The sequence below is a fragment of the Scylla paramamosain genome, chromosome 10 (assembly GCF_035594125.1).
Source record: "Scylla paramamosain isolate STU-SP2022 chromosome 10, ASM3559412v1, whole genome shotgun sequence".
Classification (NCBI taxonomy): Eukaryota; Metazoa; Arthropoda; class Malacostraca; order Decapoda; family Portunidae; genus Scylla; species Scylla paramamosain.
The window spans coordinates 15,890,742-15,916,137 of record NC_087160.1 but is presented as its reverse complement, the minus strand read 5'-3'; the positions used below and the strand labels follow the sequence as shown (position 1 = coordinate 15,916,137).

General features: G+C 41.1%; 1 protein-coding gene across 4 annotated transcripts in view; it reads left to right on the top strand.

The window, feature by feature from the left end:
• Nucleotides 1-4,663: 4,663 nt before the first annotated feature.
• Nucleotides 4,664-25,396, top strand: part of LOC135104258 (breast cancer type 2 susceptibility protein-like) — a 315,255-nt gene continuing 294,522 nt past the window's right edge. For 3 of the 4 annotated variants that reach the window (XM_064011444.1, XM_064011446.1, XM_064011447.1), the window contains exon 1: nt 4,881-4,970. In XM_064011444.1, coding sequence (XP_063867514.1) covers nt 4,896-4,970 — 75 coding nt within the window. In that variant the 5' untranslated portion in view covers nt 4,881-4,895. Of the gene's footprint in view, nt 4,795-4,880; nt 4,971-25,396 lie in introns of those variants that run through there. The other variant, XM_064011445.1, reaches the window with a different exon arrangement.

Here is a 25,396-nt window from a genome sequence, read left to right as displayed (position 1 = left end):
CACACTTTGCTGCGGGACTCAGACCACCTGTAACTCCTTGCATTCACATCCATACACTGTGCCCTCGCTTGGAAGAGAAGATCACCGCCCAGGCTTCCATCATACCACCTTTCATACCTCGGGGCCTCTTTCTCCTTGTACCATTCCAGGGTCTTCTTTCTTTCCATCTCATTCTTCCATTCATTCAGTCCCACACATTTCACTTCTTTGTCTATCTCATTCTTCCATTTTCTCACATCCCATTCGGCTCCCACTCTGCCTCCTCTTGTTACCACCCATTCACGCTCATTTTGATTCCTACCAGCCATTCTTATCGCTCACACAACTTGCAATCCATTCCTGTCTGTCATTCTCGTGCATCTCTTCCTCCATTTGCTTCCACTTTCATTCCACAGGTACACCTTCCTTGCTATTCTTGTATCATCCATTCTCTCAAGCCTAATCTTGTACCTAAGTGTGGCTTTTGTCAGTCTTTCTCTGAAGGTGCTCCATCCCATGTCACCTCTCAAGGCTTCAACTGCTGTGCACCTCGGTGCACTCAGTGCCATCCTTGCTATTCTATTCTGGCCCACTTCTAACTTATCAATTTCACTTTCATTCCATGCAATCACATCCATACCATACATTATACATGGCACAGCCACACTCTTCCACACTTCTCTCAACACATCATACTTACTTGCTCTCATCCTTGCTGCGCTTCCCAATCGACCTACCCACTGGTTTACCATACTTATCTTTTCATTCTTTGCCTTTGCACACCCACTAGGACTCATCCACATCCCTAAGTACTTGTATTCTTGCACATGTCTCAACTCATTCTCTCCAAGTCTCCATACCACATTACTTTCATCCTCTGACCTATTCACAATCTTTACTTTGCTTTTCTCACTGCTAAACCTTACTCCAAAGTCTTTACCATAGCCATCCACTACATCCAACAAACTTTGAAGCTCATCTGCCGATTCACTCATAACAACTACGTCATCTGCATAAAGGAGCACACATACTTTATCATTCCCCACACTTACCCCTACATTCATTCTTCTCATCCTGGCTGCTAGCTCCTCTGTATACAAGCTAAAAAGGGTTGGTGACAATATACAGCCCTGCCTAACTCCTCTCTCACTCTTCACCCAGTCTGTTTCTATGTCTCCTAGCCTGTATCTAGCTCTTGTGGCCACATACATACTTTGCACTTTGTTAACTATCTTTGCACTCAATCCAATCTTTTCTAAGACTCTACATAACATTTCTCTGTTCACTCTATCATAAGCTTTCTCTATATCCAAAAAACCTAGGTACAATTTACCCCCATCCTTCTTTTTCTTCTCAATCATTTCATTCACAACAAACATATTGTCCGCAGCTCTCCTGTCCCTACCAAAACCATTCTGTTCTTCACCCAGCACTCCAGCTCTCTCAATCCATTTACACAGTCTCATTCAACACTGCACTGAAAACTTTTCCTATTGTATTCACTAATGCAATTGGCCTGTAGTTCTTCAGCTCATTCTTACTCTTAAATTCTCCCTTATGCAACAGACACACTCGGCTCTCATTCCACTTTCTTGGCACTCTATCTTCATCCCACACTCGGTTGAATAACTCAGTCATTCTGTCTATCACTACCTCCCCACCATTCTTGTAGAACTCATAGGGTATATCATCTGGACCTGCTGCCTTGCCATTCTTCTGCCTTCTCACACACCTCTCCACTTCATCCCTACTGATTCTTTCATCCAGTTCATCTGCATTCTTCCTTTCCAGTGTTACACATCCTTCTCTCACACTAAACAATTCACCTACCCCACCTACTTTTTCCCAGAACCCCTTGATTGCCTCCCTGGTTCCCTCCTTCTCTGTTATAACTACACCCTCTACTTTTGGGCTCTCCACACCAACACTGCCTGACATATTCTCACCTCTCATGAACTTGTACCATTCACGGTCACCTTCCATACCTTTCTCTCTTAACCCATTTAAGCCGAAAAAAAGTGAAAGTAAGAATTTGATGTTGCGGCTTTGATATATGCATAATGTGAACCTAAACTGCAAATATATGATGAAAAATACTCCATATATAGAATGGCTCTCATTTTATTGACGAAAATGTGTTGTTGCGCAAACGCAACGAGCAGCGTTTCGACCGCAATACATGTTGCTTAAATGCAACTATCGGCACACAAGGAGAACCATCAGAAAAAAACAAAAACAAATATACATACATACATATGAGGATAATGGGAAACAAATTTGCTTTTCTTCATATGAAAAACTAAAGGAGTCGGCTAGGATAAAATTCTTAGCATGGAAGAAGAATTTAAAAAAATGCCATATAAAATTCACTTTTGATACATAATTAGAATTTCCTGACTAAAAAAGAAAACTTGAATTTCTTGATTATAAATTAAAGAAAACCAAAGAAAACAGTTCTCGAAGTGGGGAAATGAGGTGCATGTGATAATAAAAAGAAAAATCATTATAAAGAAATAGTACAGAGAGAGGGAGAGGATGAGATGGTGGAACATGTGGTGCTGGAGTGTGTGAAGTATGCCAGAGACAGGAATGAGATGATGCAAGTGATACTGACTGAGTTAGGGCATGATAGGAATGAAAGAGTGGAGAAGACAGGAAAGGAATGGATGGTGTTGTTGCTGGGACTGTGTAGAGAGGCAAATGCAAGGATGACTGAAGCGGTGAAAGAGTTTTTGGAGAGAATGTGTCGTGCCAGATGTATGAACAATTAGGATAGAGGATGCTGTTCGTTTTTTTTTTTTTTTTTTCCCTTCTACAGGAGTTGCCGATCCGAAGACCTGGCTCAGAAGGGATCCTGTGCCATCAAGATCAAGAGCAAGAGCAAGAGTTGAATGAGAGACTGTGTACTGTAAATGGACTGAGAGAGCTGGAGTGCTGGGTGAAGAACAGAATGGTTTTCGTAGGGACAGGAGAGCTGAGGACAATATGTTTGTGGTGAATGAAATGATTGAGAAGAAAAAGAAGGATGGGGGTAAATTGTACCTAGGGTTTTTTGGATATAGAGAAAGTTTATGATAGAGTGAACAGAGAAATGTTAGGTAAAGTCTTAGAAAAGATTGGATTGAGTGCAAAGAAAGTTAACATAGTGCAAAGTATGTATGTGGCCACAAGAGCTAGATACAGGCTAGGAGACATAGAAACAGACTGGGTGAAGAGTGAGAGAGGAGTTAGGCAGGGCTGTATATTGTCACCAACCCTTTTTAGCCTGTATACAGAGGAGTTAGCAGCCAGGATGAGAAGAATGAATGTAGGGGTAAGTGTGGGGAATGATAAAGTATGTGTGCTCCTTTATGCAGATGACGTAGTTGTTATGAGTGAATCGGCAGATGAGCTTCAAAATTTGTTGGATGCTGTGGATGGCTATGATAAAGACTTTGGAGTAAGGTTTAGCAGTGAGAAAGGCAAAGTAATGATTGTGAATAGGTCAGAGGATGAAAGTAATGTGGTATGGAGACTTGGAGAGAATGAGTTGAGACAGGTGCAAGAATACAAGTACTTAGGGATGTGGATGAGTCCTAGTGGGTGTGCAAAGACAAAGAATGAAAAGATAAGTATGGTAAACCAGTGGGTAGGTCAACTGGGAAGCGCGGCAAGGATGAGAGCAAGTAAGTATGATGTGTTGAGAGAAGTGTGGAAGAGTGTGGCTGTGCCATGTATAATGTATGGTATGGATGTGATTGCATGGAATGAAAGTGAAATTGATAAGTTAGAAGTGGGCCAGAATAGAGTAGCAAGGGTGGCACTGAGTGCACCAACGTGCACAGCAGTTGAAGCCTTGAGAGGTGACATGGGATGGAGCACCTTCAGAGAAAGACTGACAAAAGCCACACTTAGGTACAAGATTAGGCTTGAGAGAATGGATGCTGCAAGAATAGCAAGGAAGGTGTACCTGTGGAATGAAAGTGGAAGCAACTGGAGGAAGAGATGCATGAGAATGACAGACAGGAATGGATTGCAAGTTGTGTGGGCGATAAGAATGGCTGGTAGGAATCAAAATGAGCGTGAATGGGTGGTAAGAAGAGGAGGCAGAGTGGGAGCCGAATGGGATGTGAGAAAATGGAAGAATGAGATAGACAAAGAAGTGAAATGTGTGGGACTGAATGAATGGAAGAATGAAATGGAAAGAAAGAAGACCCTGGAATGATACAAGGAGAAAGAGGCCCCGAGGTATGAAAGGTGGTATGATGGAAGCCTGGGCGGTGATCTTCTCTTCCGAGCGAGGGCACAATGTATGAATGTGAATGCAAGGAGTTACAGGTGGTCTGAGTCCCGCAGCAAAGTGTGCCAGATGTGTGACATGGGAGAGGATGAGACGGTGGAACATGTGGTGCTGGAGTGTGTGAAGTATGCCAGAGACAGGAATGAGATGATGCAAGTGATACTGACTGAGTTAGGGCATGATAGGAATGAAAGAGTGGAGAAGACGGGAAAGGAGTGGATGGTGTTGTTGCTGGGACTGTGTAGAGAGGCGAATGAAAGGATGATTGAGGCGGTGAAAGAGTTTCTGGAGAGAATGTGTCGTGCCAGGTGTATGAACAATTAGGATAGAGGATGCTGTTGGTTTCTCTTTTTTTTTTTCCCTTGTACAGGAGTTGCCGATCCAAAGGCCTGGCTCAGGAGTGATCCTGTGCCACCTGTACCATCAAGATCAAGATCAAGAAGAGATCAGTTGATTCGCGCCAAACAGAAATAGTAGATTTATCAAGCCGTGTTGTTTCCTGGGCGTTGCAAAAAATCTGCTTTCGCTGATTGTAGGTAAGTGTACTATTTGCCTTTCATCAAATAATCCTATGGAGTGTCAAAACCTCTTGCATTATGGGATAGATCTTTGATTCCTTGCAGCAGTTAAGGCAGTGATGATTTCGGCTGATCGACCTAAGCTACTGGAACTGCTGCTGTGTCCTCCGTTCTACCATTGGTTTGATATATTGGTATGAAGTTGTATATTTTATTACAGTGGGGCCAGGTCTGATATGAAGGCAGAAGAGAGGTGTCTTCAGTCTTTTGTTAGAAGTTGTCTAATGTTTCCTAAAAGCTTCTACACTGCAGACTGATATATCCCACACTGAGGAAGGCAGACGAAGATCCTTGACTGGGTCTTCAGTATAACAGGATTTCCCTTGTATCTTGTTTGGGCTTAATTTGATGATGATGTTAGGCACTAAGCCTCCAGAATTCGCCTGGTGTGATTTGGTACCTTCTCTGGAGGTAGTAAAGCTTCAGGTGTTCCCAGTATTTTTCTTGTGTTAAATTCCTTGCTGTTTCAAGTTGGTGGATGAAATTTCCTCTGGTGGATTTTGGTGGGTTTTTAATTAATTTGGTAACAATCTCCTCTGGAAATCAGTCGTTTTTTTTTTCAGTAAATTTTTACTTTCACCAGTCTCTATTCTGGATGAAAAAAAAAAATCTAATTTTTTAAAATTAATCTGTATGTTGTTTTTTTTGGGGGGTAAATTTATATTTTCACTTGTCTAACAATTTTGGACCAGACTACATTTTTCTGGTAGATTTTGATGTGCTTTGAATTAATCTAGTAATGATTTCCATCGCAAATAAACTTTTTTCTTTTATACCCACCTCCCCCCACCCTTGTAAACCAGCAGAAATTCATGAAAAGAACATTAACTAAATTCTAATTAAACTTAGACTAACCTAACCTAACGTACATTAATGGTGAATTTGATAAAAATTAATATCACAGGAACAAACAATTTATGATGTTAAAGATATACACCACTGTGTTATATTAGACCCAAGTACTTCAGTGAGAACGTTTTTTCTTTTTTTTTGCTGAGACCGGTGAATATGTATAATAATACTGTTTTTTCCTGGAAATCTTTATTTTTTTATTTTTTACTGCCCATGCCCATATGAGAAACTATGTTTTGCAATAAAAATTAAAAGCAGATTAACACAAAACATACAGAAATCTGCCAGAAGAAAATAGTTTCATCCTCACAAATAAGTACCACAGCAGTAACACAGAGAGGACTGGCTGCCTCTTGCCCATGGCCACCAGCTGGCTGTCACACACCATCATCTAACTCAAACTAACCTAACCTGTCCATAGTAATACTGGTGAAAGACTAAAAGAATACCTTTTCTCCCCTCCCTGGGACTGCCGATTTGTGATAAAGTGACTAACAGATTAATACAAAATACACTAAAGTCATCTAGAATTTTTTTTTTTATCCTCACAGATAGTACACATGGTAATATCACTGTTACTTCACTCTGTCCTTGGAAAGTAACAATTTGCAAAAATAACAGGTAATCAGTTAGTGCAAAGCATGCCTAATTCTGCCAAAAGAAAAAAATATTTTTGTCTTCATAAAGACAATAATGTATTGTTATTCGCAACTGCATATGCACTTTAATCACATGCTACGGGATGTTCCACTAGTCTCACACCATGGGACTTTTAAATGTTAAACCAAGTTTAGTCTAACCTAACTTAACCTAAACCTAAATCTAACCTAACCTAACTAAACAGCCAAATATGATTAAACCTAAAATATAACCTAACTAAACCTAAGCTAACCTAACTAGGTAAACCCAACCAGACATAATCTAGCCTCCATCTAGGCATGAATAGTTTGTAAAAAAACCTTACTGTGTTGATGGGGCAGCATTTGATTTGTCCCCTCCTTCCTTTTCTGGCCTTCTTCTCACAGGCTATTGTTGCTATGGGATCTCACGCTTATAGCAGAACACTGTTTCATAAAAAAAAAGTCAGGGAATATTGGATATTTTTGTGGAATCGGGCAATACTCACATCTAATGAGAAGTACATCCAGGCACAGAGAAGCCTTCCTTGTAATGATTCAAATTCAGACCATGTCTTCTTTCTCTGATGAAATAATGTGCTATGATTGGCTGAATTAATCAAGTAACTTTTTTTTTGTTGGCCAGGGCCATTGTCTTCATTAAAAGAAACCAACCAGTGTGAATTATTTGGCATTGGCACACTGAGATCACTCACTGCAGCATGACATGCATGTACGAACACATGCATCACTCAGTGGATAGGAGACAGTTGATAATTTAATGTCAAGAGTATGGTATGGCACTCTGGGCAGTAGTCTGGGACAGTTTGAATAAGATTTAAAAAATCACTAGTGGCATTATAATAAATTGCCGGTACTTATATATGAGTAGCTGGCTGGGACAAGGGATCAAGCACCAAAAGTAAACAGACAAGAAAATTGCATTTAAAGGTAAGCATGCAGGCTTTCCGCTCCCTTCACTGACCATCCTGGTGAACTAGCCTACAACTTTGCTATCCTCCATGACCTAGAGCAATTGGTGCAACACCCTACTCGTATTCCTGACTGTCTTGGAGATATGCCCAACATTCTTGACCTTTTCCTGACCTCTAATCCTTCTGCTTATGCTGTCACCCTTTCTTCTCCGTTGGGCTCCTCTGATCACAATCTTGTATCTGTATCTTGTCCTATCGCTCCAATCCCTCCTCAGGATCCCCCTAAGCGAAGGTGCCTCTGGCGTTTTGCCTCTGCTAGTTGGAGGGACCTGAGGAGGTATTTTGCTGATTTTCCTTGGACTACTGCTTCCGTGTCAGAGACCCGTCTTTGTGTGCTGAGCGCATAACAGGCGTGATAGTGTCTGGCATGGAGGCATACATTCCTCACTCTTTCTCTCGTCCTAAACCTTCTAAACCTTGGTTTAACACAGCTTGTTCTCGTGCTATACATGATATAGAGGTGGCCCACAAAAGGTACTTAAACCTTCTATCACCAGAATCTCATGCACTTTGTGTTTCTGCCCGGAACCATGCCAAATCTGTTCTCCAACTAGCCAAAAACTCCTTCATTAACAGAAAATGTCAAAACCTTTCAAGATCTAACTCCCCTCATGACTTCTGGCATCTAGCCAAAAATATCTCCAATAACTTTGCTTCTTCTTCTTTCCCTCCTCTATTTCAACCAGATTGCACCACTGCTATCACATCAATTTCTAAAGCTGAACTCTTCGCTCAAACCTTTGCTAAAAATTCTACCCTGGATGATTCTGGGCTTGTTCCTCCCTCTCCTCCACCCTCTGACTACTTCATGCCACCTATTAAAATTCTTCGCAATGATGTTTTCCATGCCCTCGCTGGCCTAAACCCTCGGAAGGCTTATGGACCTGATGGGGTCCCTCCTATTATTCTCTGGAACTGTGCCTCCGTTCTTGCACCTTGCCTAGTCAAACTCTTTTAGCTCTGTCTGTCAACATCTACCTTTCCTTCTTGTTGGAAGTTTGCCTACATTCAACCTGTTCTTAAAAAGGGTGACCGTTCTAATCCCTCAAACTACCGTCCTGTTGCTTTAATTTCCTGCCTATCTAAAGTTTTTGAATCTATCCTCAACAGGAAGATTCTTAAACATCTATCACTTCACAACCTTTTATCTGATCACCAGTATGGGTTCTGTCAAGGCAGCTCTACTGGTGATCTTCTGGCTTTCCTTACTGAGTCTTGGTCATCCTCTTTTAGAGATTTTGGTGAAACTTTTGCTGTTGCCTTGGACATATCAAAAGCTTTTGATAGAGTCTGGCACAAAGCTTTGATTTCCAAACTACCCTCCTACGGTTTCTATCTTTCTCTCTAACTTCATCTCAAGTTTCCTTTCTGACCGTTCTATTGCTGCTGTGGTACACAGTCACTGTTCTCCTAAATCTATTAACAGTGGTGTTCCTCAGGGTTCTGTCCTATCACCCACTCTCTTATTATTCATTAATGATCTTCTAAACTAAACTTCTTGTCCTATCCACTCCTACGCTGATGATACCACCCTGCACTTTTCCATGTCTTTTCATAGACGTCCAACCCTTCACGAGGTAAACATTTCACGCAGGGAAGGCACATAATGCTTGACTTCTGGTCTTTCAAAAATTTCTGATTGGGGCAGAGCAAACTTGGTATTGTTCAATGCCTCAAAAACTAAATTCCTCCATCTATCAACTCGACACCAGACAACTACCCCCTCTTCTTCAATGACACTCAACTGTCCCCCTCTTCTACACTGAACATTCTCAGTCTGTCCTTTACTTATAATCTGAACTGGAAACTTCACATCTCATCTCTAGCTAAAACAACTTCTATGAAGTTAGGTGTTCTGAGATGTCTCTGCCAGTTTTTCTCACCCCCCCCCCCCAGCTGCTAACTCTGTACAAGGGCCTTATCCGTCCATGTATGGAGTATGCTTCACATGTCTGGGGGGGGGTTCCACTCATACTGCTCTTCTAGACAGGGTGGAATCAAAAGCTTTTCGTCTCATCAACTCCTCTCCTCTAACTGACTGTCTTCAGGCTCTCTCTCACCGCCGCAGTGTTGCATATCTAGCTGTCTTCTACTGCTATTTTCATGCTAACTGCTCTTCTGATCTTGCTAACTGCATGCCTCCCCTCCTCCCGTGGCCTCCCTGCACAAGACTTTCTTCTTTCTCTCACCGCAGTTCTGTCTACCTTTCTAATGCAAGAGTTAACCAGTATTCTCAATCATTCATCCCTTTCTCTGGTAAACTCTGGAACTCCCTGCCTACTTCTGTATTTTCACCTTCCTATGACTTGAATTTCTTCAAGAGGGAGGTTTCAAGACACTTTTTCATCAATTTTTGACCACTGCTTTGACCCTTTTATGGGACTGGCATTTCAGTGGGCATATTTTTTTTATTGGATTTGTGTTGCCCTTGGCCAGTGTCCTTCCTACATAAAAAAAAAAAATATGCTTGTTGTTCACCATCCCTTTACTTTACTTACCTGTTTAGTTTGCCCTATACAGAGTATATGCAATTGTGTGTTATATCTTGTTATAGACTACATTTTTTTGGCTTTTACATGATATACTTCTGATTTTGTTATGTTGAATAATTAAAGAGTTATAAAATTAGGAATAATACAGTGTGTTTAGCAGGAAACATCTTCAGATTTTGAAGCTGTCACATGGTCCTGTAAACCTTTGAACAAAAAAAAATCTATTGACATGCAGCATCTTTTAATAACTCATTAGTAACAGATTCAGGCTCCTAAGTAAAACACTCCATGACAATAATTTTAGTACTTCCACTGGCTCAGTTGTGCTGTTTCAAGCCATTTTCTCCAGAAGGGATGGATGGTACTGCCAGATGTTTGATAATTTGTACTATTTCTTTCTCTCTCTCTCTCTCTCTCTCTCTCTCTCTCTCTCTCTCTCTCTCTCTCTCTCTCTCTCTCTCTCTCTCTCTCTCTCTCTCTCTCTCTCTCTCTCTCTCTCTCTCTCTCTCTCTCACTGTAAACTTAGGGCAGTAAGATGGTTTATTGTGAAGATCTGTTGGTGTTTATTCTCAACTTTTTTATCTTCTACTCTTTAAAAGATTTGCAAGTGATTTGCCCTCCCTTTTAAAGATCGAGAGAGAGAGAGAGAGAGAGAGAGAGAGAGAGAGAGAGAGAGAGAGAGAGAGAGAGAGAGAGAGAGAGAGAGAGAGAGAGAGAGAGAGAGAGAGAGAGAGAGAGAAAGTGCACTGTCACCATGGTAATGTGCTGTGTTGCTGAACTAACATCTTGTGATAGAGCACTTTCTCTCTCTCTCTCTCTCTCTCTCTCTCTCTCTCTCTCTCTCTCTCTCTCTCTCTCTCTCTCTCTCTCTCTCTCTCTCTCTCTCTATCAGCATCAGATAAGTAATAACTGTACCTTAATAAAATAGCTCTCTATAATAATTTGACACAAAACATAAGGACATTGGTATTAGCAATGCTGCAGGACAATTTGGGCTGGCTGGTGTGGCACATTTTAAGAGAGAAAACTTATGTGCCCTCCAGCAATGAAGTTTTTATTGTCATTTATGGAAACTTTCATGTGTGTAGCACTAACTTTTTTCGGTAACAAGAGTGTCTACTAATGTTTTGCATTAAAATTAACCATCATTATCAACAGCTGCCTTTTCAAACATCTGATATTTACTGAATGAGATGATGGCAGTAGCATAGTTGATGAGGTATACACTACTATGATTAATGGACATTAACTGCTTGCATAATGGAGATACGATCACATCAGTGTTATTTCTAAGATGTAGGGGAAATTATAGAATATAATACATTATTAACTCCATTTCATGGGGATTGGTGCTTGGCCCCTTGTCTCAGGCAGCTACTCATTCAAAATGAAATTATCTATCCAGTGAGATAGGTAAGAATTGCTGCTGTTCCATAGGCAAGCCATTTGATATATACATTGGTACCTCGGCTTACAGGTTTAATTTATTCTGTGACAGTGCTCGTAACTCAGGTTTCCCCTATTGAAATAAAGTGAAATGCCATTAATCTGTTCCAGCCCCCAAGAACTATCCCAATTTTTTTACTTGTTTTTGAATACAGTAAACTGTTGGTGTAACAAATCTCTGTTTGCTGAATATTGGGTATAATGAACCCTTTAAAGCTATTGAACACCCATTTTATGATGTTGTTTGCACATTATGACATATTTCAAAATTATTGAATGCTTGCTTTATTTTATGAACACCCTAGGTCTTAAAATGCAGGAGAGTTGGCTGATGCACAGTCAACTGCATATTTGAAAGATGAATTGTGGCTGTGTGACAATCAGGGAGTGACCTTGACAATGGCTGATGATGCAATGCTCTCTCTCTCTCTCTCTCTCTCTCTCTCTCTCTCTCTCTCTCTCTCTCTCTCTCTCTCTCTCTCTCTCTCTCTCTCTCTCTCTCTCTCTCTCTCTCTCTCTCTCTCTCTCTCTGTGTGTATGTGTAATAATGATAATAATAATAATAATAATAAACGGTTTATTCTTTAGGCAGTTAACATACTGAAAATGTATAGAGGGTGTGGGGAAATACTTAACATTTATCCTAAAGCTAAGTCTAATCTAGAAGGGAAATACTACTGATTGATGGCTCACACCATGGTGGGAATTGCGCTGAGTCTGTACTGGTCCGTGTGCGGCGCCTTTAGGGGCGTTATCTTGTTGTGGTGTCTGGTGGCACGGACCGGGTGAGGCGCGTCAGGCGGCAGCATGTGTCTGAGATGTGGATGATGCAGCAGTCCCCTTGCAAACTTTTCCAGAGCCTCTCAGTGCCTGGTGGATAGTCTGGACAGACTCAGGGTGGTCAGGGTTTCATCATAAGTGGTGTAGGCAGGGCCAAGGATGACCCTGCTCGCCCTTTTCTGCACACTCTCCACCTGTAGCTGTTGAGTGTGTGTGAGGAGGAGGACCATGCTGGGGAGGCATACATGAGTTTGGGGAGGATGAAGGTGAGGTACACCCCCCTTAACTCGTCTGTCGGCGTCCCCAGCCACCTGAGTCTGTGCAGCATGTACAGCCTGTAGGTAGTGGATCTTACGGTGCTGGCAACAGGCTGCTTCCAGGTCAGCTGGTCGTCCACCGTGACTCCGAGAAGCTTGGCACATTGGACCACCTGGAGGGGGTGAGGGCCCACTGTGAGCTGGGGAGGGGGCACTGGTACAGAGGAGGTACAGAAATGCATCACCACAGTTTTGCTGTGGTTGATGGTCATCCTGCTTTCCTCCGTCCACATCTGTAGTCACTTCAGAATTGCTTGCAGTGGTGAGTAGTCCAGGTTCTTGTTGGAAACTGGGACGCCCACGGTGCAGTCATCCACATACTTCCAGCGATGGGGGGTGTCAGTAAGGGCGTCGTTGATGAGGAGGAGGAAGCAAAGTGGACCCATCTTGGTCCCCTGGGGGACCCCACATGTCAGCTGTTGGAAATTAGAGACAGAGTCCTGATAGCGAACGGCCTGACGCCTCCCTGTGAGGAAGTTGGCTAGCCACGCTACCAGGTTAGGAGGGAGACCCAGACTTATTGCCTTGCCGATGACAACAGTGTGATCAACAAGATCAAAAGCTTTTTTTGAAGTCCACAAAAGCAACAGCTAGAGAGGTGTTTCGCTTGTCCAGGTGGCTGTGGATGAATTCAAGGAAGCTGGTCAGATAATGGGAGGTGGAGGTGTGTGTGTGTGTGTGTGTGTGTGTGTGTGTGTGTGTGTGTGTGTGTGTGTGTGTTTACCTAGTTGTAATTTACAGAGCCTGAGCTATGCTTGTGTGGTCCTGTCTCCACATTTACACTTGTCCTGTTTTTCCTTAAAGTTGTGCACACTCATTGCTGATACTACATCCTCACTTAGCTTGTTCCAAACTTTTATATTTCTCTGTGGGAAACTATATTTCTTGATGTTATTCAGGCATCTTCCTTTTAGTTTTTTGCTGTGGCCTTGTGTGTGCCTGGTATTTTCTACTTCTCTTAGCAGTAGTTTCTGATTATCAATTTCTTCCACTCTATTCCACAATTTATATTTCATTATTAAATCTCCCCTTTCCTTTCTTTGTTCCAATGTTGGGAGATTAATTTCTTTTAAACTGTCTTCATACGTTAATTCTTCCAGTTCTGGAAGCATCTTTGTTTCCATCCTTTGTATCCTTTGTAGTTTTTTTTTTCACATGGTCCATTTTGGTCTCTTCACTTTTTCCCATTTCCTTTACATGTCATTTTTTCACATTAAATTCCATCTCCCATTTCTTACTCCAGTCCCAGATTTTATTCAAGTCCTCTTGTAGAATTTCAGTCTTTGCTCTTTCTTATGTATATCTGTAATTTTGTATCATCTGCAAGCAGACATATAGCCATATCATTTATGTAGACCAGGAAAAGTATTGGTGCCAGCACTGATCTTTGTGGTACTCCACTATCTACTTTTCTCCATTTTGATTTTACATCTTTTACTACTGTTCTCATTTCTCTTGCCTTTAAGTAACTTTCCATTCAGTTTTTTATTTTTCCATTTAATCCTCCTACATTTTCTAGCTTCCATAGTAGCCTGTTTTGGGGAACTTTGTCAAAAGCTTCTCTTTTTTAGATCTAAATACACACAGTCTACCCATCCGTCCTTCTCCTGTGTTATATCAGTCACTCTTGAATAGAAACTCATCAAATTTGTTATACATGATTGTTTTTGTCGAAAGCCATACATATTATATGTATTTCTAGAAATTTTGTCTACTGCTTCTTTATCACTTTTTCACAGATCTTACTAGTCATTGATACTAGTCTATAGTTTAGTGGTTCTTCTTTCTTTCCACTTTTATAAATTGGTATTATGTCTGCTCTCTTCCATTCCTTAGGCACTCTTCCAGTTGATAATGAGCACTTTATTATGTCATATACTGGTTCAATTCTTTTAAAAGGAAACCTGATACTCCATGTATTCCTGTTATTTTTCTCTCTTCCAGTTCCTCCATCATTTTATAAACTTTGATTACTGTAATTTCCCACATTTGCTTTTTTGTCTTCTCACCTTGTGGTTCGTTAAATTCTGATTCTTCTGTGAAAACTTGCTGGAACTTTTTCTTTAGCAATTCACTCATGCTTTTGGGTCTTCCTATGTTTCATTTCCATCCTTCAACCTTTCTAGTTTTTCTTTTAGTTTAATTTTTCCATTTATGAATCTGTAGAACAATTTTAGTTTATCCTTGCACTTTTCAACTATATCTTTTTCATATCCTTTCTCTTCCTTTCTCTTTATTTTCACATATTCACATATGCATCTCTTGCTATCATAAAGTGTTCCTTATTTTTTTGGTTTCGATTTCTTTTAATTTTTATCAATGCTTTGTCTCTTTTTCTTTGCTCTTGCACATCTTGCATTGAACCACACCTGTTTCCTTTTTTCTTTAGGTTATAGTGGGACATATTCATTCACTCTTGTCTCATATAGTTCCATAAAAAATGTCATACTTATCTTGCACATCATTTGCTCTTTTCAGCTTTCTCCAGTTCATTTCTTCATAGAATCTCTTAAGATTATTCATATTTGCTTTCTCATAGTTTCTCCTGTTTTCTTTGTAAGATTCATCCTCTTTACTGACATCATTATTAGTCTCTATTTCTATCATTACATGGTCACTTTTTTCCATAGGGCTCACATATCTTAATTCTTTAGTTAGGTTCATTCCTTTCACTAATATTAGGTCAAGTCTTGTTGGTTCGTCATCTCCCATATATCTTGTATTTTCAGTCACTCATTGCATCATTGTGTTTTCCATAGTCAGCTTCAGAAATCTTTCTCCCCATGTAGTCTCATTTCATCCTACCTCAGATGTTCCCCAATTTATTTCTTTTCAGTTGAAGTCACCAACCAATAGTAGTCTTTTATTACTTTTGATTAATTTACTCAAACACTGGATGATATCTTCTATTATTTTCTCATTTCCTTCCTTGCTCCAAGAATTTGTTTTGGATGGTACATAGATTGTTATTACTATCAGTATTTCTCCATTATTATCCTCCAAGTTCACTCTCACTATTTCTGCTTTTCCTTCCCCATATTTCAATATTTTTGTCTACACCTCATTTCTTGTCATTATCATTACACCTCCCCCTCCTTTATCAATCCTGTCTCTTCTCCACGTATTGTAGTTATTGTTAATGACAGTCTCTTCTCCACATATTGTAGTTATTGTTAATGACAATCTGATTTTCTTCTTTTAGCTTTTGTTTCTGTTAAACACACCACCTTCAGATTCTTTTCTTTTAAATAGTCTTGCAATTCCAGTGTTCTGTGTGGCAGTCCATCTATGTTGGTATACATCACATTCAGTCCTTTGTTTTTTCTATTTTCTCTTTTATTTTCATTTATTCCTTTTTTCTCTATGTACCATTTTTTAACTCTCATCCCCCAAAATTCTCTCTGAGAGAGAGGGAGAGAGTATTGTGTCATTGGCCATTGTCAGGGTCATGCATCCCTCTTTCTCTCCTCCTCTCCCCATTTGTGTTCACTATATTGAGGATTTACTGTAAGAAAAATTTATTTATAAATAACAAATATTGTATAAAAACATGAAATGAACAAGTGAGATGAGGAATGCTGGGTGGATGTTGTGGCACTCTGTGCCAACTAACAGTTTTGTATCTGAATCTCCCTTGTATCTTGGATTTTGGTTTGCAACCCAAAGCAGAAAATCAATCAAGCGACAGCTCGTATCACAAAAACTTGTAAGTTAGGGCACTCATAAGTCAAGGTACCACTGTACCGTATTTTTTGCCAGCCATTGATAGGCTGATATGTCGATCATAACTGGGTTTTTTCATTTCTCTACTGTTTCTTGAGGTAAAAACCTGTATGGATATACTAAGGAAATGTTGTGCAAACCTTTTATTTTTGTTTTGTCCCATTAATGCAAAGTGTAACACCTGCCATGTCCTACAGTTGATATAACACTGGATTCATCTGTGTATGTTGGTAGTGTCAGATGGCAGGATGTGTTTGTGCATGTTTGTTGTCACAGTGCGCAGACTTAGTATATTTCATTCTCATTGGTTCATTTGTTTGAGCACAGCCAATCAGCAGTCTTTAACTGGGAATTTTGAATATGAATGTATAAACTGTAAAGACGCAAGCTGATCAGGTGCATGTGCAGTAGGCTCGCTACCAACTCATTCAGTTGCACTCTTTTAAAAGGTTGAAATCCTGTGATTTAATGATAAAAAAAATGCAAATTTTGTTATTGAATGTATTTGTACAGTTGCAGTACTTTTCTGCTGTGAATTAGAGAATAAAACCTTTCTAAATGGGATTAGCTGATGCTTTTGGAGGGTGTCTGGCTGCTGATGCTTTTTCACTCAGGGTTCCAATAATATCTTCGTGTTATGGTGCTCTCTCCCAAATGTTTCAGACTCGAGTATGTTTGATGAATCATCTTTTTGGGATTTAGGTTGCTGGCCAGTAACCCGAATGTTTAATAAACTGGCCATATAAGGGATGTTTCTATGAGGAATTGCAGTAGCTACTGCCCACTGTTTGGGCAAACTTAATGGGCTTTCACCTGGGTTTTGTTGTTTGAGGGGTTGGTTGTCAGTGACTGTTTTTAATGGTCATAACTCACTGTCTAGGTGATGAATCTGTCAGAATTTCCAATTTCTACTCTTTCTGATTGTGTTGGGGAGCAGAAGAAAGATTGCAAAATATGGCCAATGAGGGCTTTTCAGAATTATTTGTGCAGGACCAGGGACTGCAACTTCAGTGTGTTGTAGATTGTCTCAGAGCCCAAACAGATGGTACATCTTCATATCCTTTTCTTGTGATGCTCATGAAGTTTGCAGAGTTACTTCCTGTTCATTATTCAAGATGAGTTTCACTACAACCTTAAAAAAAAAGAAACCTTTAACCTCCCTCATCCTTTAGTGAAAATGTACCAAGTTCTGGATTTGGCTAGGTTCATATCTTAGTAGTGTGCATTTTGCTTTGGGATTGAAATTTTTTTTTTTTTTACATAAGATGGTAAGGGCAACAAAAATTTTGAATATAAAAAGGCCACTTTCTTCATTAGCTTCTGCAGCATTCGTGGCCTTGGATCTAATTTTCAATTTGTAGAATACCACCTCTTCTTTACTAAAACTCATCTTTCCCTCACTGAATCACAGGTATCTGAGGCAACTGACAGTAGCCCCTTTTCTTTTCCATCCTACTTTCTCTATCCCTATTTTCAGTCTAAAGCTGGTTACGTCTATTTGTGCAATGACTTAACTTGCTCTTGTGCCCACACTCTTGAGTCTTCCAAATTTTTTACCATCTGGCTGTGACTACAGAGTCACTCTCAAATTAAATTTATCTGTGCTGTATACCTCTCACCTAACTCTTGTGACTATAAAAGGCTCTTTGCTTAACTTCCAAAGTGGAACACATTTTGACTTCACTTTTGTGAAGATCTCCATTTTTGGAGACTTCAATATTCACCACCAACTTTGGCTTTCCTCTCCATTCACTGACCATTCTGGTGAACTAGCCTTTAACTTTGCTATCCTCCATGACCTAGAGCAACTGGTGCAACACACTACTTGTATTCCTGACTGTCTTAGAGATATGCCCAACATTCTTGATTTTTTCCTAACCTCTAATCTTTCTGCTTATGCTATCACTCTATCTTCTCCACTGGGTTCCTCTGATCACAACCTCATATCTGTATTTTGTCCTATTTCTCCAATCCCTCCACAGGATCCCTCAAAGAGGAGGTGCCTTTGGTATTTTCCCTCTGCTAACTTTTTTGGACCAGAGGAGGTATTATTCTGTTTTTCCGTGGAATGACTACTGCTTTTGTGTTAGAAATCTATCTCAGTGTGCTGAGTGCATAACAGAAGTGATAGTGTCTGGTATGGAGGCATACAATTCTCAGTCTTTCTCTTGTCCTAAACCTTTCAAACCTTGGCTCACATGTGGCTCACAAAATGCAATTGAGCCTTCCATCACCTGAATCTCATGCATTTTATATTTCAGCCCAGAATCATGCAAAATCTGTTTTCCAACTGGCCAAAAACTCCTTTATTAATAGAAAGTGTCAGAATCTTTCAAGATCTAACTTCCCTCATGATTTCTGACACCTAGCCAAAAACATCTTCAATAACTTTGCTTCTTCATCTTTCTCTCCATTATTTCAACCTGATGACACCACTGCCATCTCATCTATTTTTAAAGCTGAACTCTTCGCTCTTCAGTAACCTTGCTTCTTCATCTTTCTCTCCTTTATTTCAACCTGATGGCACCACTGCCATCTCATCTATTTTTAAAGCTGAACTCTTCTCACAAAACTGCTAAAAATTCTATTCAGGGCTTGTTCTTCCCTCTCCTTCATCCTCCAACCTCTTCATGCTACCGATTAAGATCCTTCACAGTAATATTTTACATGCCTTTTCTGGCCTTAACCCTCAATGGTCTTATGGGCCTGATGAGGTCCCTCCTATTGTTCTCCGAAACTGTGCCTCTGTGCTTGCACCTTGCCTAGTCAAACTCCTCCAACTCTCTTTATCAACATTTACCTTTCCTTCTTGCTGGAAGTTTGCCTACATTCACCCTGTTCCTTAAAAAAGGTGACCGCTCTAATCCCTCAAACTACTGTCCTATTGCTTTAATTTCCTGCCTCTAAAGTTTGTGAATCTATTGTCAACAAGAAGATTCTTAAACATCTATCACTTCACAACCTTATATCTGATCTCCAGTATAGGTTCTGTTGAGGCTGCTCTACTGGTCATCTTTCAGCATCCCTTACTGAATCTAGGTCATTCTATTTTATGGATTTTGGTGAGATGTTCAGTGTTGCCTTGGACATATCAAAAGCTTTTGATAGAGTCTGGAACCAAGTTTTAATTTCTAAACTACCCTCCTATGGCTTTTATCATTCTCTCTGTAACTTTATCTCGAGTTTCCTTTCTGACCATTCTGTTGCTCCTGTGGTAGACAGTCACTGTTCTTCTTCCAAGTCTATTAACAGTGGTATTCCTCAGGATTATGTCTTGTCACCCACTCTCTTTCTCCTATTTGTCAATGTTCTTCTAAACATAACTTATCTTATTCACTCATGCTGATGGTACCACCCTGCACTTTTCTGCATCTTTTTGTAGATGCCCAACCCATCAGGAAGAAAACAGCTCATGCAGGAAAGCCACAGAATGCTTGGCTTCTGGTCTTTCTAAAATTTCTGATTGGGCAGAGCAAAGTTTGCACTATTCAATGCCTCAAAAACTTGATTCCTCCATCTTTCAACTTGACACAACCTTCCAGATAACTATACCCTCTTCTTCAGTGGCATTCATCTTTCCCCAACTTCTACACTGAATATCCTCCTCCATCTGTCCTTTACTTATGATCTAAACTGGAAACTTTACATCTCATCTCTAGTTAAAATATCTCCTATAAAGTTAAGTGTCAGAGTCATCTTCGCTAGTTTTTCTCAGCTCCCTCCCCCAACTAAGTTGTACAGGAGCCTTATCCATCCATGTATGGTGTATGCTTCACATATATGGGTTGTTCCAGTCATATTGCTCTTTTAGAGAGGATGGAATCAAATGCTTTTTGTCCTATCGATTCCTTTCCTTTAATTGACTGTTTTTAGCTTCTCATCTCCACAATATTGCATCATCTTGTTAGTTGTGTGCCTCCCCTACTTCCCTGGCCTCACTGCACAAGGCTTTCTTCTTTCTCTCACTCCTATTCTGTCCACCTCTCTAATGCAAGAGTTAAGCAGTATTCTCAATCATTCATCTCTTTCTCTAGTAAACTCTGGAACTCCCTGCCTGTTTCTGTATTTCCACCTTCCTATGACTTGAACTTTTTCAAGAGAGAGGTTTGAAGACACTAATCCTCTGTTATTTGATCATTGTATTTGGCATTGATCTGGGAACTGGTATTTAAGTGGGTGTATGATGGGATCATTCTCCCATGCTCTCTGAATGAAATAAAGAAATATTTTTGGATATATTTTTGGCTAGATGCTGGTCTTGAGAAAAAAAAGAACAGGCTATATTTTGACTTTTCTTATTGATGAAAGAGTTTTTGGCAAGTTGGAGAACAGATTTGGTATAATTTGAAGCAGAATTATAAAAAACAAGAGTTTTGGGAGATGGACAGTTTATGTACTGTCAGCAAGATGCCTCTGCATCTTGGATAGCAGAAGAACAAGCTGAAATGAACAAAGATTTGAGAGCTTTGGGATTAGAGAAAATATGTGGAATGTATGCCTCCATGCCAGAATCACCTCTATATTGCACAGACAAATGGATCTCTGTCACAGAAGCAAGTCATTCCAGGGAAAATCACAAGTCACAGGTCTTTCCACTTTGTAGATTTTTTAGTGCCAGAAGCACATTTGCTTTTATATGTCTAGAGTGGTGCTGCAGCTGTAGGAGAGGACATGGAAACAAGATTGTGATTTGAGGAGGTCAGAGAAGAAAATAGTTTGACATATTGAGCTGAAGGGTTAGAGCAGTGCTGCATTATCCATAAGGCTGACTGAGCTGAAACCAAGGTGCCTACCAAAAGCAGGGGACCATGTATTTAAAAAAAAAAAAAAATGTTTTAAACATTAACACTGGATATGACAAATGCACCCTGCACATCACTGAAATTAATCTATAGGAATCTTCTTTGATTTGAGAGCTGGTAAGGGTATTTAGATTATATATTTTTTCAATTATGATTTAATTTATGTGAAATTTTGACACATAGTCATGGATGGCCTGAGGTCAGCGGTTTCATTCTTATTGCAGTAAATTGTATGATAGGAGAGCATGTGATTTTGGGGGGGATGTGAGGGGCCCAAAAGAGCTTGAAGCCTTAGGGTCCTGCCATGGGTTAATACAGGACTGGGTTAGAGCTTAGAAAAGTTAAACAATGTTGGGAGCATCTTTAAGGTGATCAAGAATGCAGGTAAGGTTGCTCTAGGTTACATAAAGCAAAGCTGAAGGCTTGTTCACTAGGTTTGTTAGTGAAGGACTATTATAACCAAAGCTGGTGATGAGAAATCTCAAAGTACAGCAAGCCCTCAATTTTTTTGCCAGAGATATCCATGAATGTTGAAAATCTGTAAGTAATTAGTACATTCCTCAGAAGAAAATTCCTGACCCCCCTATGGTAGTGTATTGACTTAAAAAACATTCCTGATACCCTCTATGCCTTTAAGTATAGAATAACCCTATGTATTTACAAATACTTTATTTAATGTTAAAGGAAAGTCAAATAATAATGAGTGGTAATGTGGCCTCTTTCACTCTACCCTCCCAACTCTCAGTATCATCAACTCCACTGCCAATACTGTGTCATCACCACACACTCTATTCTTCTGCCTCCATATTGTCACTGCTGCAGAAAATAAACATGTTCTTTTAATATAATATCTACTGCTAATTTTAACAAACAAGTATGGCAAGGTATCTTGGAGGCTCTAGTCATGGCATGGGTGAGAGTGAGGAATGGGACAGCAGAATAGCAGTGGGAAATGTTCAGAATATACAGCCAGTAGGAAATGTAGACAATCATTTGCCAAAAATGCACAAAATTGACAGCTCTGCTGAGCAGCAGAGGGAATGCAGATTGGTGTGGTGGGTGGTGTATCTGTGTGTGTGTTTGTGTGGTGTAATAATAATAATAATAATAATAATAATAATAATAATAATAATAATAATAATATCAGGTTTATTTATCAAGAGGCAGCAGACAATACAGTGATAGTTGCTGAAGGGGTCTTGATTTACATGGAAATAAAAGTTAAAAACAATACATATATACTAGGTTAAAATATTTAAACTATTAAAATCAACTTAAAGTAAAAAGTTTACCAGGGTAAAACACTTTAGAGAAAGAATATAGTGTCCATGTATTTTTGTGCCAGTTATGTCTACTTGTTGGCCAGGCGAGTCACATAGGGGATGGTGGAGTTCCTGTACCTTTCTGTGCGGCACCTGACAGGCGGTAACCTGGCACTGTGCCTGGTCTGATACCGTGATGGTGCTCGCTGGGGGAGAAGCTGCAAGTGGTCATTTTCTTTCATTTTCTCCCTAAAACTGAGGGTAAGCTGACCTCTCCTGTCCTCCAGGGAAGGCAGGCCGAACGTGGTAAGCGTGGCTGTGTAGCTGTTGTAGCTGCCTCCGAGGATGATACGACACACCCGCTTCTGCACACGTTCCAGGGTGGTTCGTTGTGCGGTTGTGAGGCCGGAATGCCACACCGGGCACGCGTACTCCAGCACGGGTCGTATGCGCTGGCAGTATAGCTGCACTAGTTGTTGCTGTGTTGCTCCAAACGGTCTCGCTTTGAATAGCATGAAGAATAGCTTGGAAGCCTTCTTGACGATGTGGTCGACGTGGTCCTGCCAGGTCAAGTTGGAGTTCATGACTAGTCCGACTACTTTGGCTATGTCGACGCAGGGGATGGGGTTGGCGTCGAGATGCACATCTGGAAATGCCACACCCTGCCGCAAGAGGTTGATATTTATCAGTTGACATTTATTTGGGTTGGGTATTAATTTGAGTTGTTGGCACTGTTCATTGATGGTGGTGATAAGTTGCTGGAGTCGGTTTGCTTGCAGGTCCGCTGTTGTATTTACCGAGAACACAGTGACGTCATCCACAAATTTCACTTTATGGGATGAATGTTGTAACAGGCTGTTGATGAGGGCAAGGAAGATGACAGGTCCGATGCAGGTCCCCTGCGGCACCTCACATGTGGTGGGAAGCCACGTGGATGTTTTATCTTTGTATTTGGTATGCTGCTGCCTGCCCGTGAGGAAGGATGAAATGAATGGTAGAAATGACGTGCGGCAACCGAGGTTGTACAGTTGGGTCACTGCTACGCTGTGATCCACGTTGTCAAAAGCCTTCTTAAAATCAATCAGGCACATCTGGGCCACCGTATTACGCTGCTCCAGACCTTTCAGGATGGCGTCCAGGAGGAACACCATGTACTGCGTGGTAGAGCGTCCCTTCAAGTTCCCGAACTGGTGCTCATCGATGTGTGGGCGCTTGTCCGTCAGGGCTACGTCTGCAACGCGCCCCTCCAGCACCTTCCCGAAAGTGTGTGTGAGAGACACAGGGTGTAGTTGCCCCAGGTTGGTCACATCAGCCACCTTGGGCAGGGCTGTCACTGTGGACTGCTTCCACCGGTCAGGGCAGGCTCCTGTTTGTAGGCACTTGTTATAAATTATTTCAAGCGGTTGGCTCAGTTCATATGCAAATTCTTTTACTAGTTTTAGCGGAATTTCACCTTGGGGAGTAGATTTGTTTGTTTTTATTTTCTTTAAGTCTTTATAAATATCATGCCTTGAGTAGTAAGGGGGAGGCAGTGAAGGTTGGTGGGCAGGTACGATACTTGGGTCCAGGGGTGGATAGTTTGTACATATTGTGGCAAAGTGTGCATTTATCGCGTTAGCAATCTCACATGGGTCGCTTAGGTTGAGGAAAGGGAGGCTTACAGGCTTTCGTTTTAGGTTCTATAAGTTTTGCAATGCACTTGTTAAATCCACTTTCACTTTGTGTCGTCACAAAATAGTCATGTTTTGCCTGTTTGATTTTTCTCTTTGCACAACAATTTAGTTCATGATATCGTTCTGGGTTCCCTTTGTTGTACGCATTTCGCTTTTTAACTATCAACCGCTTTATCTCAGGGGTCATCCACGGTTGGTCACTCTCTCGTTTTCGCCATGTTTTCAGCGGGAAGTAGGCTTCGTATTGGTGTTGGAGGATAGCGTGCAATGCATTTTCTTGTTGTTCTATGCTGGGGTATGTTTCTAGGAATGACCAGTCTACCGCTGTAATCCAGGATCCGAATTCCCTCATGGACGATTCCTTGTAGGGGCGGTACTGCACAGTGTGGTGGCGCGGGGGTGAGGCTGGTGTGGCCGGCCGCACCAACACGCACTTGTGTCTGCTCAGACCAATAGGGGGCAGGTATACAGGGGACCTATAGTAATGCATGTCTGTTAGCACAAGATCTAACACGGAATTTTCATGAGTGGGCTGTGTCACCAAGTTTTTCAGACTCAGTTGATTACATATCTGATCTTTATTAAGCCCATTAAAATCACCACAGATTTTCACTTTACAATTATTATGCCTCTGTCTGAACATATCCACACTCGTTATTATGTGTTCAGTGAGATCACTATGTGTATTAGCGCCAGAATCTGGGGGATAGTACAGCACACACAATATTATTTGGGACACTTGTTTTACATTTTTCAGGTGTACCCAGAGACACTCAAGGTGTGGAGGGACAGTGATTTGTGCTCTCACTGCTTGTAAATGTTTTCGCGCATACAAACACACTCCTCCGCCACGGGTGTCATGGTTTTTGTGGAACAAGTCATAGCCATTAATTTCATACTGGTGAGCCGGTTTATTCACTGAGAACCATGTTTCACTTATTGCAATAATGTCTGGGTCCTCTTGTTTCACAACAACACTTAATTCGTCAAACTTGTTGGTTAGGCTGGTGGGGTTGGTGAGTAGCAGTGATGGCAGGGGAACGGTAGACCGAGGCTCCCGAGGGATGGGGGTGAGGTGGTGGTGCTTTGTCGGGCCTGGCCTGGGAGCCGAGGTGCGAGGTAGGGTCACTGTGGGGATGGGTCGTTGCATGTGTGTCCCACCATGCCTCGCCTCCTCTTGGGGAATGGGGGTGAGGTGGCGGTGCTTTGTCGGGCCCGGCCTGGGAGCCGAGGTGCGCGGTAGGGTCACTGTGGGAATGGGTCGTCGCATGTGTGTCCCGGCACGCCTTGAACGGGCTTTGTATAGGGACAGTTGTTTCAGGGTCACGATCGTTGGTGTGCTGGGATAACTAAAGTTTTTACGTCTGGCAACCAGGTCACTGCGATCGTACACCAGTCGGGCCATTCTTCATTATAAGACACTAAATATCACAATGTCCTTCCACTTCTAGTCTTTTACCACAGTGTCGACGATGTCCTTATGTACTCCTACGGACAATTCCAAGGCACAAATGGTCCTAGTAATATAGAAATCACGGATATTGGTGGAGCTCCGTGATCCGTGGCAGCAGCTGTACAGCGCCCAGGTGTAGAGTTGCACT